This window comes from Musca autumnalis, unplaced genomic scaffold (assembly GCF_047663935.1).
Source record: "Musca autumnalis isolate F117 unplaced genomic scaffold, ASM4766393v1 scaffold_5, whole genome shotgun sequence".
NCBI lineage: Eukaryota > Metazoa > Arthropoda > Insecta > Diptera > Muscidae > Musca > Musca autumnalis.
Window position 1 is genome coordinate 175804401 of NW_027412088.1, and position 16374 is coordinate 175820774.

A 16374-nucleotide genomic window follows, 5' to 3' on the forward strand; every position below is an offset into this window, starting at 1 on the left:
GCCGTCTTAAAAAGGCCTCAAGAGGTCTTTCGCTGTTGAAAGAAGACCTCAAGACCTCTTCTTTATAAAGGAAACTTGAAGATCTGAAGATGTCTTCCGGCCTGTAAAAAAGTCACGTGTAGAAAATACTGGGAGATGTCTTCTGATGTCTAGAGAAGATCAGAAGATGTTTTGTTCTACCTATAGAAAAACTGAAGATGTCTCCTACTGTCTAATGAAACCCTGTCTAAAGAAACTCTGAAGATGTCTTCTGCTGTCTAAAGAAGTCCTCTGCTATCTAAAGAAGCCCTCAAGAGGTCTTCTGTTTAAAGAAAAGACCTGTAAATATTTTATGCTGCCTAAAAGAGACCTGAAGAAGACTTTTGTAGTCTAAAGAAGAATGGATGTCCTCTGCTGTATACATGAATCCTCAAGAGGTGTTTTCTGTCTCTAAAAGATCGGAAGTGGTCTTCTTTGTCTGTAAAAGACATCAAGACCTAAAGAGATCTTCGTCTGTCTCTTAAAGGCCTGAAGAGGTCTTCTCCTGTGTAAAGAAGCCTTGAAGCGTCCTTTTTTGTCTGTAAAAGATTTAAAGCAGTGTTCTTCTGTCTGTAAAAGATCTGAAGAGGTCTTCTTCTGTCTTTAATAGACCTCATGAGATTTTCTTCAGTCTATTGAAGACCTAAATAAGTCTTCGGAAAGAATATCTGAAGAGATTTTCTTCGGCCTAAAGAAGACCTGAAGAGGTCTTCTTCTGCCAAAAGAAGACCTAAATACACAATCCACTGCCTATATAAACCCTGAAGGGTCTACTGTCTAAAAAATACCTCAAGACATTTTTTCGGCCCAAAGAAAACCTGAAGAGTACATCGTCTTCGTAAAGTCTTGAAGAGGTCTTATTCTGTCAAAAGAAATCCTGAATATGCCATTCTCTACCTATAGCAAGCCTGAAGAGGTCCTCTTCTGTCTATAGAAAATATCATAGGTCTTCTGCTGTATAAGGAAGACTTGAAAGGGTCCTCTGTTGTCTAAGAACTGCCTGAGAGTATATTCTGCTACCTAAAGTAGACCTGAAGGGATTTTCATCTGTCGACATAAAACCTGAAAATGTCTTCTTCCTTCTATAGAAGACCTGAAGTTCTATTCTTCTGTGTGCGGAAGACCGGGAGAGGCCTTTTGCTGTCTAAAGGAGGCCTGATGGATGAGGTCTTTTTCTGTCTACAGAAATGTGGGGAGGCCGTACTCTATCTACAGAAAACTTGGAAAAGTTTTATTCTATTTATAGAAGACCTGAAGAGGCCTTCTTCAGCCTAAAGAAGATCTGAATATGTCATCCTCTGCCTATAGAAAACCTGAAGGGTCTACTGTCTTAAGAATACCTCAAGACATTTTTTCGACTCAAAGAACCTGAAGAGCACATCTTCTTCGTAAAGACCTGAAGAGGACGTCTTCTGCCTAAAAAGACCTTAATATGTCATCTTCTACCAATAGAAAACCTGAAGGGGTTCTCTTCTGTCTCTAGACGATCTCCACAGGTCTTCTGCTGTCTATGGAAGACATGAGGAGGTCCTCTGCTGTCTAAGAATTACCTGAAAATGTCTTCTGCTATGTAAAGTAAACCTGGACCAATATCCTTCATCCGACATAAAATCTGAAAAGGTCATCTTCTTTCTATAGAAGACTTGAAAGTCTGATCTTCTGTATATGGAAGACTTGAGGAAGTCTTCTGCTGAATAAAAGAGGCCTAATGAGATGTTCTTCTACCAAAAGATAACCTAGAGATATCTTTTTCTGTCTATAAAAGACTTGTAGAGGCGTTCATCTGTATAAAAAACAATCTGAAGTGCTCTTCTTCTCTCTATAGAAGACCTGAAGAAACCTTCTGATAACTTAAAAAGATCTGAAGAAATCTTCTGTAGTTTTAAGAAAGCCCAAGGATATCGTGTGTCTACAGAAAACCTGAAGAAGGTTTTTTGCTGCCCAGAGAAGGCCTGAGGAGCTATTCTGCTATATAAAGCACACCTGAAAAACTCCTCTTCTGTGTATGGAAGACCAGTTGCAATACTGTTCAGTCTGCTAAAGACCTGAAGAGCTTTTCCTTTGCCTATGGGCAGAAGGGATCTTCTTTTGTCCATAGAAGACCTGAACAGGTCTTATTTTGTCTAGGAAAACCTGAAGAAATCTTCTTCTTTTTATAGAAGAACCGAAGAGGCCTTCTTTTATGTCAGTGATGGCCACCAACAACAACTTTCCTATGCCCGCGGGCATAAGACACACACGAACACTGTAAACACATTCGTTCGGTTAACGCATTGTTTACGTTTCCACTCACACTAGCGCAAGTTATAATCTGCAAATGTGTGTTTTTGGCCATCACTGTTTTATGTATAGAACACAGGAAGAAGTATTTTTTTCCTATAGTAGACCTGAAGAGGTACTCTGCTTTCTAAACAATATGTCTTCTGTGTTCAGAAAACCTGAGGAGGTATTTTTTCCTTTGACCTCTTCAGATCTTCTGCTGTCTATACAAGAGAAATCGACTTATGTCTATGGAGGACCTGAGGAAATTTTTTTTCTGTCTGTAAAATCCTGAAAAGGTCTTCTTCTAACAAAAAAATCTGAATGGGTATTCTATAGAAGGTCTGAAGAGATCTTCTTTTGTCTAAAAAAGACTTAATGAAATTTTCTTCTTTGCTAAAGAAGACCTGAGGAGCTCTTCTTGTGTCTATAGGAGATGTCCTTAACCCGTGATTTCCTTATGGAATAAAACATCCATCCTGAATTCCCCTAACCTTAGTTTCTTTACTAGAGCTTCCCAACAGACGTTTCAAACAAAAACTTAAAAATCCCTTCCTAGAGTCCTCAAAACGTGGTTTCTTTGAGTAACTAAAAATCCCTGGCTATAGCCTTCAAAGTGTCCTCAAAACGTGGTTTCTTTAAGTAACTAAAAATCCCTGGCTATAGCCTTCAAATTGTCCCCAAAACGTGGTTTCTTTATGTAACTAAAAATCCCTGGCTACAGCCTTCAAAGTGTCCCCAACACCTGATTTCTTTAAGTAACTAAAAATCCCTGGCTATAGCCTTTAAAGTGTCCTCAAAACGTGGTTTCTTTAAGTAACAAAAAATCCCTGGCTATAGCCTTCAAAGTGTCCTCAAAACGTGGTTTCTTTAAGTAACTAAAAATCCCTGGCTATAGCCTTCAAAGTGTCCTCAAAACGTGATTTCTTGAAGTAACTAAAAATCCCTGGCTATTGCCCTCAAAGTGTCCTCAAAACGTGGTTTCTTTAAGTAACTAAAAATCCCTGGCTATAGCCTTCAAAGTGTCCTCAAAACGTGGTTTCTTTAAGTAACTTAAAATCCCTGGTTATAGCCTTCAAAGTGTCCTCAAAACGTGGTTTCTTTGAGTAACTAAAAATCCCTGGCTATTGCCCTCAAAGTGTCCTCAAAACGTGGTTTCTTTAAGTAACTAAAAATCCCTGGCTATAGCCTTCAAAGTGTCCTCAAAACGTGGTTTCTTTAAGTAACTTAAAATCCCTGGTTATAGCCTTCAAAGTGTCCTCAAAACGTGGTTTCTTTAAGTAACTAAAAATCCCTGGCTATAGCCTTCAAAGTGTCCTCAAAACGTGGTTTCTTTAAGTAACTAAAAATCCCTGGCTATAGCCTTCAAAGTGTCCTCAAAACGTGGATTCTTTAAGTAACTAAAAATCTCTGGCTATAGCCTTCAAAGTGTCCTCAAAACGTGGTTTCTTTAAGTAACTAAAAATCCCTGGCTATAGCCTTCAAAGTGTCCTCAAAACGTGGTTTCTTTAAGTAACGAAAAATCCCTGGCTATAGCCTTCAAAGTGTCCTCAAAACGTGGTTTCTTTAAGTAATCCTTTAAATGTTCCACTTCCCTTTCCCATTTCAGATGGTCACGATGAAGATGATGAATGGACGACGAGTGCCCACAATCATGCCTTTGCCACAGCCGCCATGGCCGAACAGAATGCTGTCATCACCTCATCGACTACCTATGATCACATTATACCCACATATGCTGTAGTGGATAAGAAATCCCAAACGCAACATTTACAACAATTGCAACAGCAACAACAACATCAGCAGCAAACTCAGCAAATGTCAGTGCAACCTCCGCCATCACATCATGGACAATATTTGCAATATAATACCCTGATACCGGCTAGTAAAATGGCTGCCTATGGTGCTCAGCAGCAGCAGCAGCAACAACAAACAGGCAATAAGGTAAGTTTTTGATTATATTTTTAAATCTCCTCCAAATAACTCAACTATGTACATATATATACATACATAGTCATATACATATGTGTGTATGTGTTGGTTATTTTGCTAAAATAAAGCGGCTTAAATGCAAAACAAATAAACCTCAAAAATTTAACACTTAGTTTTTAAGTTTTATTTTAGTTGTTGGGTTATTTGTTTGGTATTCAGCCATTAAATGATAAAATGTGTTCATTAAGCAATAAAAGTGGGAGAACATTGCCCGCAGGCCAATCTAGATTTGGGCTTTTAATGAACTTTTTTTTGTGTGTCGACACAAACAGGACATTTTAGCTTCAAACCAAATTGTTGTTATGGCTGGGAACAATAACAACAAGAGCAACTAAAACTCTAATAAACAAACAATAAAACCGCACACACACACACACACTTTGACATTTAAAGGGATACACATGCAAAACTAAATATACATACAGACAATTAAGCAGAGACGTAGCTAGAAAGAGATGTCATGTAACAGTAGGCCGTTTGAGGTCTCTTGTAGGGAGAAGAAGACTCCCCAGGTCTCCTTAAGGCAGGGTTCTCCCACTTGAGGCATTATTTATACATACAGGAGAATAGCACTTTGATCTTCCATAGAAAGAAAACGACCCCCTAAGGTATTTTAGAGATGGTCTTTGAGAAACAGACGAACAAATCTTCAAGTATTCTGTAGACAGAAAAATACTCCCTATGGCCTTCTTTAGACAGAAAAATCTTCTCAGGTCTTCTTTAGACAAAAGTTCTTCTAAAAACAGAAAGGGTCCTATTGACGTCTTCCACTTATAGATTAGGCCAATTATAGACTGCAGATGAACTCTGAAGTTCTTCCAAATACAAGAAAGACTTACGCAGATCTTCAATAGACATATAAAGTCCTCCTGATGTCTTCGATAGACAGAAGAAGACCCCTTTAGGTCTTGTATAGACAGAAGACAACTTCCTCATGTCTTCTATAAAAAGTAAGTCTTTTGGCCTTCAATTGGTTAAAGAAGACCCCTTCAGGCTTTCTTCACACTGTAGAAGACTTCTTAAGGTATTCCAAATATAAAGAAGATTTCTTTAGGTCTTCTATAGACAGAAAAAGACCCTTTCTGGTGTTCTATAGACAGAAGAATACCCTTTCTAGTGTTATTCAGACAGAAGAAAACCCTTTCTGATGTTCTATGAACAGAAGATGAACTCTTCAGTTCATCTGCAGACTGAAGAAGACTTCTCCAAGGTTTCCATAGAATGAAGGAGACCTCTTCATGTCTCCTACAAGCTAAAGAAGATGCTTTCATGTCTTCTATAAACTGTAGAAGACCTCTAAAGGTCTTCTTTATATGGAAAATAACTATTTTGATCTACAGTAGTCTGAAGAGGACTCGTCAGGTTTTCTATAGACTGCAGAAGACATCTTAAGGTCTATCCAATACAACAAAGACTTCTGCAGGTCTTTTGTAGGCAGAAGAAGACTTTGTAAGTCTTCTAACGACAGAAGAAGACCTATTCAGGTTTTCGATAAACAGAAGAAGACCTCTCAATGTCTTCTATAGATAGAATAAGTCCTATTCAGGTTTTCTACAGGCAATTCAGGTCATCTATAGACTACAGAAGACCTATTAAAAATTTTCAAATACAATGAAGAGGGCTTCATCAGGTCTTTCATAGACAGAAGAAGACCTAGTTCGGTCTTTTAATGACAGAAAAAAGCATCTTCTGGTCTTCTTTAGCCAAAATGAGACTTCTTCAGATTTTTGTAGTTAGAAGAAGCCGTCCTTATGTCTTCCATAAATTGTTGAAGCCCTCTTCAGACCGTCTATAGACTGCATAAGGTCTTCTAAATACAACAAGGACTTCTTCAGGTCTTTTGTAGGTAGAAGAAAGCTTTACAAGTCTTCTAACGACAGAAGAAGACCTCTTCATGTTTCTTGTAGACAGAAGAAGATCTGTTCAGGTTTTCGATATAGAGAAGTAACTCTCCTCAGGTCTTCTGTAGGCAGAAGAAGACCTCTCAATGGCTTACGTAGACAAAAGAGACCTCTTCAGGTCTTTTGCAGACAGGTCAGTCCATCTATAGACTGCAGAAGACATGTTAGAGTCGTCCAAATACAATGAAGACTTCTTCAGGTCTTTTATGTTGTAGAAGACCTCTAAAGGCATTAAAAACGAACTCGTTTGATCTTCAGTAGGCTAAAGAGAACTTCTTCAGGCCTTCTATAGACTAATCATCTGAAGGTCTTTCAAATACAACAAAGACCTCTTCCGGTCTTTTATAGGCAGAAGAAGACTTTCTATGTCTTGTAACGTCAGAAGAAGGAGAACTCTCCTCAGGTCTTCTGTAAGCAGAAGAAGACCTCTCAATGTCTTACGTAGACAGAAGAGCCGAGCCCTCTTCAGGTCTTCTACAGATATGTCAGTTTATCTATAGACTGCAGAAGACCTGTTAGAGTCGTCCAAATACAATGAAGACTTCTTCGGGTCTTCTATAGGCAGAAGAGGGCTTCATCAGGTCTTCTATAGACAGAAACAGACCTATTTCGGTCTGTTAACTACAGAAGAAAGCCTATTCAGGCAGAAGAAGATACTCTAAGTCTTTAAACGACAGAAGAAGACCTCTTCAGATCTCCTGTGGACAAAAGAAGACTTCTTCAGGTATTCGACAAACAAAAGAACCCTCCTCAGGTCTTCTGCAGACCGAAGCAGACTTGTCAATATCCGTCATAGACAGAAGAAGACCTCTTCAGGTCTGCTGCATACAAGTCAGGTCATCTATAGACTGCAGAAAACGCGTTAAAATCTTCCAAATACAATGAAGACTTCTTCAGGTCTTCTATAGACAAAAGGAGACTTATTCAGATTTTTATAGATAGAAGGAGCCGTCCTTAGGTCTTCTTTAAATTGCAGAAGCCCTTTGAAGGCCTTCTTTACATTGAAAACCAACTATATTGATCTTCAGTAGACTGAAGAGGACCTCTTCAGGCTTTCTATAGACTGCAGAAGGCATCTTAAGATCTTCCAAATACAACAAAGACTTCTTCAGGTCTTTTGTAGGCAAAAGAAGACTTTATAAGTCATCTAACGACAGAGGAAGACCTCTTCAGGTTTCCTGTAGACAGAACAGACCTTTTCAGGTTTTCGATAAACAGAAGAAACTCTCCTCAGGTTTTCTGTAGGCAGAAGAAGAGCTCTCAATGTATTTCATAGACAGAAGAAGACCTCTTCAGGGCTTCTACAAAGAAGACTTCTTCAGAAGAAAACTTATTTCGGGTTTTAAAGACAGAACAAAACCCCTTCAGGTATTCTCTAGAGAGAACGGGACTTCTTCAGATTTTTATTGATAGAATAAACCGTCTTCAGGTCTTCTATAAATTGAAAACCAACTCTTCTGATTTTAAGTAAGCTGAAGAGGACTTCTTCAGGCCTTCTATAGACTGCAGAAGACCTTTCAAGGTCTTCTAAATTCAAGAAAGACTTCTTCAGATCTTCTGTAGGCAGAAGAAGACTTTCTAAGTCTTCTAACGACAGAAAAAACTCTTCAGGTCTCCTATAAACAGGAGAAGGGCTCTTCAGGTTTTCCATAAACAAAAGAAACCCTCCTTAGGTCTTCTGTAGAACGTAGAAGACCTGTCAATGTCTTGAATAGACAGAAGAAGACATCTTCAAGTCTTCTATTAAAAGGTCAGGTCATCTATAGACTGCAGAAGACCTGTTAAAGTCTTCCAAATATAATGAAGACTTCTTCAGGTCTTCTATAGGCAGAAGAAGGTTTTATCAGGACTTCTATAGACAGAAGAATACCCATTTAAGCCTTTTAACGACAGAAGAAAGCCTCTTCAGATCTTCTATAGACAGAAGGAGACTTCTTCAGATTTTTATAGAAAGAAGAAGCCGTCCTCAGATCTTCTATAAACTGTAGAAGACCTCTATAGGCATTATTTACATTAAAAACCAACTCGTTTGATCTTCAGTAGGCTGAAGAGAATTTCTTCAGGCCTTCTATAGACTGTAGAAAGCATCTGAAGTTCTTTCAAATACAACAAAGACTTCTTCCGGTCTTTTATAGGCACAAGAAGACTTTCTAAGTCTTCTAACGACAGAAAAAGCCTCTTCAGGTCTCCTGTAGACAAAAGAAGACCTCTTTATGTTTTCGAAAAACAGAAGAAATCCTCCTCAGTTCTTTTGTAGACTGAAGAAGACCGCTCAATGTCTACCATAGACAGAAGAAGACTCATTCCAGTCTTCTACAGTCTAGTCAGGTCATCTATACACTGCAGAAGATTTGCTAAAGTTTTCAAAATACCATGAAGACTTCTTCAGATCTTCTACAGGCAGATACGGGCTTCATCAGGTCTTCTATAGAAAGAAGAAGACTTATTTCGGTCTTTTAACGACAGAAAAAAGTCTCTTCAGGTCTTCTATAGCCAAAAGGAGACTCCTACAGAGTTTTGTAGATAGAAGAAGCCTTCCACAGGTCTTCTATAAATTGTAGATGCCCTCTAAAGGCCTTCTTTACATTGAAAACCAACTTTTTTGATCTTCAGTAGGCTGAAGAGGACTTCTTCAGGCCTTCTATATACATTATAACTATATAAGACAGAAGAGGGGCTCTTCAGGGCTACTATAGACAGAAGAAGACCTCTTCAAGATTTCGATAAACAGAAGAAATCCCCTTCAGGTCTTCTACAGACAAGTCAGGTCATCTGTAGACTGCAAAAGACCTGCTAAAGTAGTCCAAATACAATGAAGACTCCTTCAGCTGTTCTATAGGCAGAAGAAGGCTTCATCAGGTCTTGTATGGCCAGATATAGACTTTTTCAGATTTTTATAGCAGGTCTTCTATAAATTGTAGAAACCCTCTAAAGGCCTTCCCTACAGTGAAAACCACGTCTTTTGATGTTCAGATGGCTGAAGAGGACTTCTTCAAGCCTTCTATAGACTGCAGAAAACATCTTAAGGTCTTCCAAATACAACAAGGCAGAAGAAGTTATTTTGTAGGCAGAATAAGACCCTGTAAGTCTTCTAACGACAGAAGAAGACATCTTTAGGTCTCCTGTAGGCAGAAGAAGACATCTTCAGGTTTTCGATAAACAGAAAAAAACTCTCCTCAGGTCTTCTGTAGACAGAAGAAGAACTCTCAATGTTTTTCATAGACAGAAGAAGACCCCTTCTGGTCTTCTACAGACAAGTCAGGTAATCTGTAGAATGTAGAAGACATAGTTAAATCTTCCAAATTCAATGGAGACTTCTTCAGGTCTTCTATAGGTAGAAGATGGCCTTATCAGGTCTTCCTATTCGGTCTTTTAGGGACAGAATAAAGACTCTTCAGGTCTTCTATAGCCAGAGGAAGACTTTTCAGCCGTCCTCAGGTATTCTATAAACTGGAGACCTCTAAAGGCCTTCGTTACATTGAAAACAAACTCTTTTGATCTACAGTAGGTTGAGGAGGATCTCTATAGACAACAGAAGGCATCTTAAGGTCTTCCAAATACAACATAGACTTCTTCAAAAGAAAATCTCTTCAAATCTGCTATAGACAGAAGAAGACCTCTTAAGGTTTTCGATAAACAGAAGAAACCCTCCTCAGGTCTTCTGTAGACAGAAAAAGACCCCTCAATGTCTTTCACAGACAGAAGACGACCTCTTCCTCAGGTCTTCTGTAGACAGAAGTCAGGTCATCTATAGACTGCAGAAGACCTGTTAAAGTCTTCCAAATGCGATGAAGACTTCTTCAGGTCTTCTATAGGCAGAAGAAGGCTATATCAGGACTTCCATAGACAGAAGAATAACTATTTAAGTCTTTTAACGACAGAAGAAAGCCTCTTTAAAATACAATGAAGACTTCTTCTGATCTTCTACAGGTAGAAGAGGGCTTCATCAGGTCTTCTATAGACAGAAGAAGACTTATTTCGGTATTTTAACGACAGAAGAAAGTCTCTTCAGGTCATCTATAGCCAAAAGGAGATTTCTTCAGAGTTTTGTAGATGGAAGAAGCCGTCCACAGGTCTTCTGTAAATTGTAGATGCCCTCTAACGGCCTTCTTTACATTGAAAACCAACTCGTTTGATCTTCAGTAGGCTGAAGTGGTCCAAATAAAACAAAGACTTTTTCAGATCTTTTGTAGGCAAAAGAAAACATTATAATTATATAAGAGAGAAGAGGGGCTCTTCAGGGCTACTATAGACAGAAGAAGACCTCTTCAAGATTTCGATAAACAGAAGAAACCCCCATCAGGTCTTCTACAGACAAGTCAGGCCATGTGTAGGCTGCAGAAGACCTGCTAAAGTGGTCCAAATACAATGAAGACTTCTTCAGATGTTCTATAGGCAGAAGAAGGCTTCATCAGGTCTTCTATAGCCAGAAATAGACTTCTTCAGATTTTTATAGCAGGTCTTCTATAAGTTGTAGAAACCCTCTAAAGGCCTTCCTTACATTGAAAGAAGAAAGAAGAAGAAACCCTCCTCAGGTCTTCTATAGCCAGAAAAAGAACGCTCAATGGCTTTCACAGACAGAAGAAGACCTCTTCAGATATTCTACAGACAAGTCAGGTCATCTGTAGACTGCAGAAGACCTGCTAAAGTTGTCCAAATACAATGAAGACTTTTTCAGCTGTTCTATAGGCAGAAGAAGGCTTCATCAGGTCTTCTGTAAGCAGAAGAATACGAGTACATATTTGGTATTTTATTGGGAGAAGAAAGCCTCTTGAGGTCTTCTATTGACAGAAGGATACCTCTGCAGACTTTTTTTGATAGAAGAAACCGTCCTCAGTTCTTCTATAGACAGAAAAATGCCTCTAAAGGTTTTCTATAGACAGAAGATGACATCCTGATTAGGACTTCTTGAAGTCTTCTATAGACTTTAATTGACATATTCAGGTCTTCTATAGACAAAAGAAGAGTATATTAGAGGCAGGAGAGCCCTCAAAGGATCTTCTATCTGTAGAATACCTTAAGCGGTATTTTTTCATAGAAGACTATTTTTTCTGAGTAGACCTCAGTAGGTCTTTTGTCCACAGAAAATCCCAAGAATTCTACACTTTTGTATATAAAAGACCCGTATAAATCTTCTCTTCAGAGCTCTTTAGCTCCTTTGTCTTTAAATTTTGCATAACAATTAATTTTTTAAAGCTACAACCCTGCGTTTCATCCAAATGTAGGTGTGTGTCGTTTGGTAGAAACTGTGAACTGAGATTGTTTATAATGACCGTTTGTGGCAATTTGAATGAATACCTCTATAAATAAAGTTGTGTGTGTTGTTGTTGTTAAAAAATTTATGGCTGAACATGTGTAACACTTTTACCCCTTTTCGTCTGGATCCCGGACAGGTCGGTCATTCGCATAGACACTATTTTATAGTGTGTTTGTTGAGGCCAACTATACATTTAAATGGCTTTTTGTTTGTTTATCGTATCACATATTAAAACTACCACAAATATTTTATACAGCTACAGATAAGGTTAACGTATTACTTTATAGGTATATTAGGGTGGCCAACATAGTAATAATAACAATTTTTTTATTGTTACTGGCATTTTTGGAATGCTGTAACAGCTTTATCTCCATAAACACAATTAAATTGAAAGGCTACATACACATGAAATGTTTCTATATTAGGGTGTCCTGAATACATAAATATTTATTAATACAAATATTTTTTTAATTTTTTATTATTTTTGATTTTTTATTTATTTATTACTTTTTATTTATTTATTTATTTATTTATTTATTTATTATTTTTTATTTATTTGTTATATTAAATATTTATTTTTTTTTTTGTTTTCCATTTTAGAACGATCTTACCCATGGCGATATGTCTGGTCTTACCGGCCAACCCCGCATGACACCCTATTGCAGTGCCACACTGGGCCGACCACGACAAACGGACTTGAAGCGAGCCGAACCCAACATTTATTCACAGGTAACGAAAATGATTGACAGTAGTGATTCGAAAAGCGATAGTTCGAAAGGAAGTAATGAAAAAACATGTTTTATAACAGGCTACTCAACCAAAGTATAAATTGCTTATATGAAACAAAAATATATACATACATACGTATAAACAAAACGAAGCTAAACAGTGCCAAACATTATAGTTTATTGAAAATAAATAATAGAAAATAATTAAAAAATACAATAAAAAAAACAATAATAGAGATATAATAATAAAAAACAAACAATAATTAAAATATAATACAAAATATAATAAAAAATGAAATTAAAATAAAATAATTAGAAAATTATTAATAATGTAAAAAATAACAAAAGAAATAAATCAAAAACTAGAATTTAAAATAACTAATAATTATTTTAATTAAATAATTATTTATAATTTATTTTAATAATTTATTTTAAATAAATTTAATTTTTAAATATTTATTCATGAGTAGCTATTGTTTACTATTTTTATTTAAGACTTAAAATAATCTTACTATTATTCTTAATTATTAATAATAAAAATACATTAAACAATAATGTGTTCAAAAAGGGGAAAACGATAGCTTAATGCATCCCTATATTCAACAAGTTTTTGTAGCATCAAATCTATCACAAATATTTATTTTAATTTATGTTTTATTTGCACTTTATTTTATTAAAAAATCCCCTTTTTAAGATGCATTTCTAAATATATAAAAGAATTATTTGTTAATTATATTAAGTTGCCTTGTTTTGTTTTCAATAAATTGTTAAAATATTATTAAAACCAAGCTAAATTGAATAATATTTGATCAGTTGATTTCAATATATTATTTGGACTTCTTAAGATCTTCTGTGCCATATATAAAATATATTGATTTTATATCACGAGTTTGCTTTAGCAATCAAATTACTGATTCATAGAGATCTAGAAATATTAAGCTACGTTAAACTAAGCAATTTTAGAATGTACCGGCACGTTATTGGAGGTTTCGGGTCATTATCAAATTTTTACCGATGTTATACGGAAAGTGAAAACAACCCTCTGCAAATAAATTCAAATACTCGTAGATCCAAGACGAGTCCTCCAACTGTACTTGTCCCAATTTTGGGATGTATCCGAAAGACGTAACCGATATTGTTCATATTCAAACCGAATACATTACTTACTTACATACTTACTTATTAGCTGGCCCATTACAGAACATTTGTTCCATAGACCGAACTAAGAAAAGATCTCAAATTCTCTCCGTTAAGTGCTTCGCTTTTTTTAATACCGCGCCTTGCCATCTCTTCATCCACTTGTTTGCGCCATCTATTCTTTGCCAATTCTGTAGTAGTATCAGTGTTTTGTAAAGCGTTATGTTTGTTTGATGAGTTGTGCCTTTGTTTTTAAAGTGCTTACTTAAGCCAAAGTAGCTGGTCTTCTCGCCGTTTACCGCCAGACCCACTTTAGTAGATTCTCCTTCGACCTTCATGAAGGTATCGGTTACATCTTTTACTGATCGTCCCATGATGTCTATATCATCAGCATAAGCAAGTAACATGTGGCTATTGGTGTAGATTGTGCCACTTCTTTTGACGTTTGCCTCTCGTATAATCTTTTCAAGCAGGATGTTGAAAAGATCACACGAAAGGCTGTCTCCTTGCCTAAAACCTCTTTTGGTACAAAACTCTTCGGAGAGGTTCTTTCCTATTTTACCTGAAGATCTTGTGTCAGTTAGAGTCATTTTACAAAGCCGAATGAGCTTTGCGGGGATGCCAAATTCACACATGGCTTGGAATACCTTTGAACGTAGCGGGCTGTCGAAGGCTGCTTTATAATCGACAAGAAGGTGGTAGGTGTCGATCTGCATCTCTTGGGTCTTCTCTAGGATTTGCCGCAGGGTAAATATCTGGTCAATGGTGGACTTGACCGGTCTAATGGGTACTTTACACGATATGTTTTTTACATATGAGCTGTCACTTTGCACATATATTTTGTATGGGAGAAGTGACAACTCATATGTAAAAAACATATCGTATAAAGTACCCATAAAGCCGCATTGGTATGGTCCAATTATTTCGTTGACCATGCGCTTTAGTCGTTCGCACAATATGCCTGACACTATCTTGTAGGCGATAGGGAGAAGACTTATGCCCCTTTCTTATGGACGGTACACAGGATGCTCAGGTTCCAATCGTCGGGTACGCGTTCTTACTGCCAGATGGAGCTAACTAGCTGATGCATACACCTTATCAGCGTGTCGCCTCCGGTTTTAAACAGCTCGGCTGGTAGGCCATCAGCTCCTGCTGCCTTATTATTCTTCAGCCGGTTTATTGCTGTCTCTACCTCATCTTGGCCGGGTGGTATACATTCAATACCATCTTCTGGGACTGGATCTGTGGTATATTCGTCGACTTCGCTACTATTGGATAACAACAGTTTGGAAAAATGCTCTTTCCATATCCTTAGCACACAATCTGTATCAGTTACCAGATTACCTTGCTGGTTTCTACAGGAGGATGTGCCAGTTCCAAAGCCATCAGTTTGATGTTTCACTTTTTGGTAGAATTTTCGGGGTTCATTCTGTCTACTGTACATCTCGATTTGTTCACACTCCCGCTTTTCCATCTCTCTCTTTTTCCTGCGGAAAAAACGTTTCTCCTCTCTCCTTTTGTTTCGATACCTATCTCGTGCGATACGCGTTGCTACTGATTGTAAAGTAGCCCTATATGCCGCATTTTTCTCTTCGGTAGCAGCACGACGTACCATGGATTCCTTGGTGGAGGTCTCTGGTATCCAAGTATGGATTTTGCGGCTGTTTGCATGGAGTGGGCAATGTTTTGCCATTGTCTTGATATGTTATCGGGACGAGGAGTGCTTTGACTAAGCAGTTGGGCCAGTTGAGTGGAATATGCTGTGGCTATCTGTTGTGATTGCAGCTTACCGACGTCCAACTACCGTGTTGTGTCTGTTCGCACTTTGTTTGCTACGTTTAATCTGGTACGTACCTTTGCTGCAACACGGTAGTGGCCCGAGTCTATGTTTGCACCTCGGAACGATCGTACATCCAACATGCTTGATGCATGTCTTCCATCTATCACAACGTGATCAATTTGATTTTATGTTCTTTGATCTGGCAACAGCCAGGTGCCCTTATGAATATCGAGATGCTTAAATCTGGTACTGCTAACTACCATGTTTCTTGCAGCTGCAAAGTCTATCAGCCTCCTGACTGTTGGGCCAAAGATATTCTCCTTTCCAATTTTGGTATTAAAATCGCCTAATATAATTTTAATGTCATGGGCAGGGCAACGGTCATAAGTTTCTTCTGCCAATGCGTAAACTGCACCTTCTCTATAAAGAGTGCAAACATTCCAGGTGCAGATTCGCAGATCATGGTCCTTAACACGTTTGCGGGGTTCGTCAACTTTAGAGGGGTTTGTTTTTCTTTTCTTTCGTTTTATCATAGTAGGCTGTTTTTTCTAGGGGAGGGTTACTAACCCGACGCCCAAACCCAAGTTTTTAACTTATGGGTGAACGTGCGGCACATGTTAGCTCACTACCTTTAACGGGTGTTAAAGGCAGTTCCCCAGGTGACACCACGGTGAGGTCAGTGTCCACTTGAGATGAAAGAGGGACCAAGATAAATCCTGGGCTTTGTCATGTTAAAGCCGGTCAGGACCGTTCCTTGGTATTTTAACCAATTTTTGTCGAATCCCACTACTGACGAGAGTACGCTGTCTATGGAAGACAAAAGGTCTTTTGTCTATTTATGTCCTCAAAAGTTCTTCTGTCTATAGAAACCCTCAACTGGGTACAACAAATTCCACTTGCCCTAATTTTTAAGTGGGAGGTGCCAGATGGACGGGACCGACCATATTCCAAGTTCATACATAACTGGATGAATGAGAATCGCCCTGCCAGAATAATCTTGCTGATTTCCCATTCTATTCAGTGGCGCCCGGATTTTATGGAGCTTTTAGGTCGTTATTTCAGGAAGTATGGACTAGCCCCCCGAAAAAAACTTGTACCGCCGTAAAGGGTAACCTGCTGAAAAAAACTCAAAACGATCCGAAAAGAGCTCTTGAACTTCACTGTTTCCTAATTAGCCCGATATTGTTCATATTCGAACCCTATCTATATCTAAAAGGAATAAAGCAACGTGCAAAGTTTGGACCGAATCGATTGCTCGCTTGGATAGTTATCGTTCACACCATTTTACAGGAAAAATTTTAA

The 16374-nt window shown here is 37.9% G+C and overlaps 1 protein-coding gene across 2 annotated transcripts in view; it reads left to right on the top strand.

Moving 5' to 3' along the window:
* The window catches only part of LOC141404970 (uncharacterized), a 1496028-nt gene that overhangs the window by 1466592 nt on the left and 13062 nt on the right, over positions 1-16374 (top strand). For both annotated transcript variants that reach the window (XM_073988846.1, XM_073988845.1), the window contains 2 exons: positions 3887-4221; positions 12028-12156. In XM_073988846.1, the coding sequence (XP_073844947.1) occupies positions 3887-4221; positions 12028-12156 (464 nt within the window). The remainder of the gene's footprint in view (positions 1-3886; positions 4222-12027; positions 12157-16374) is intronic.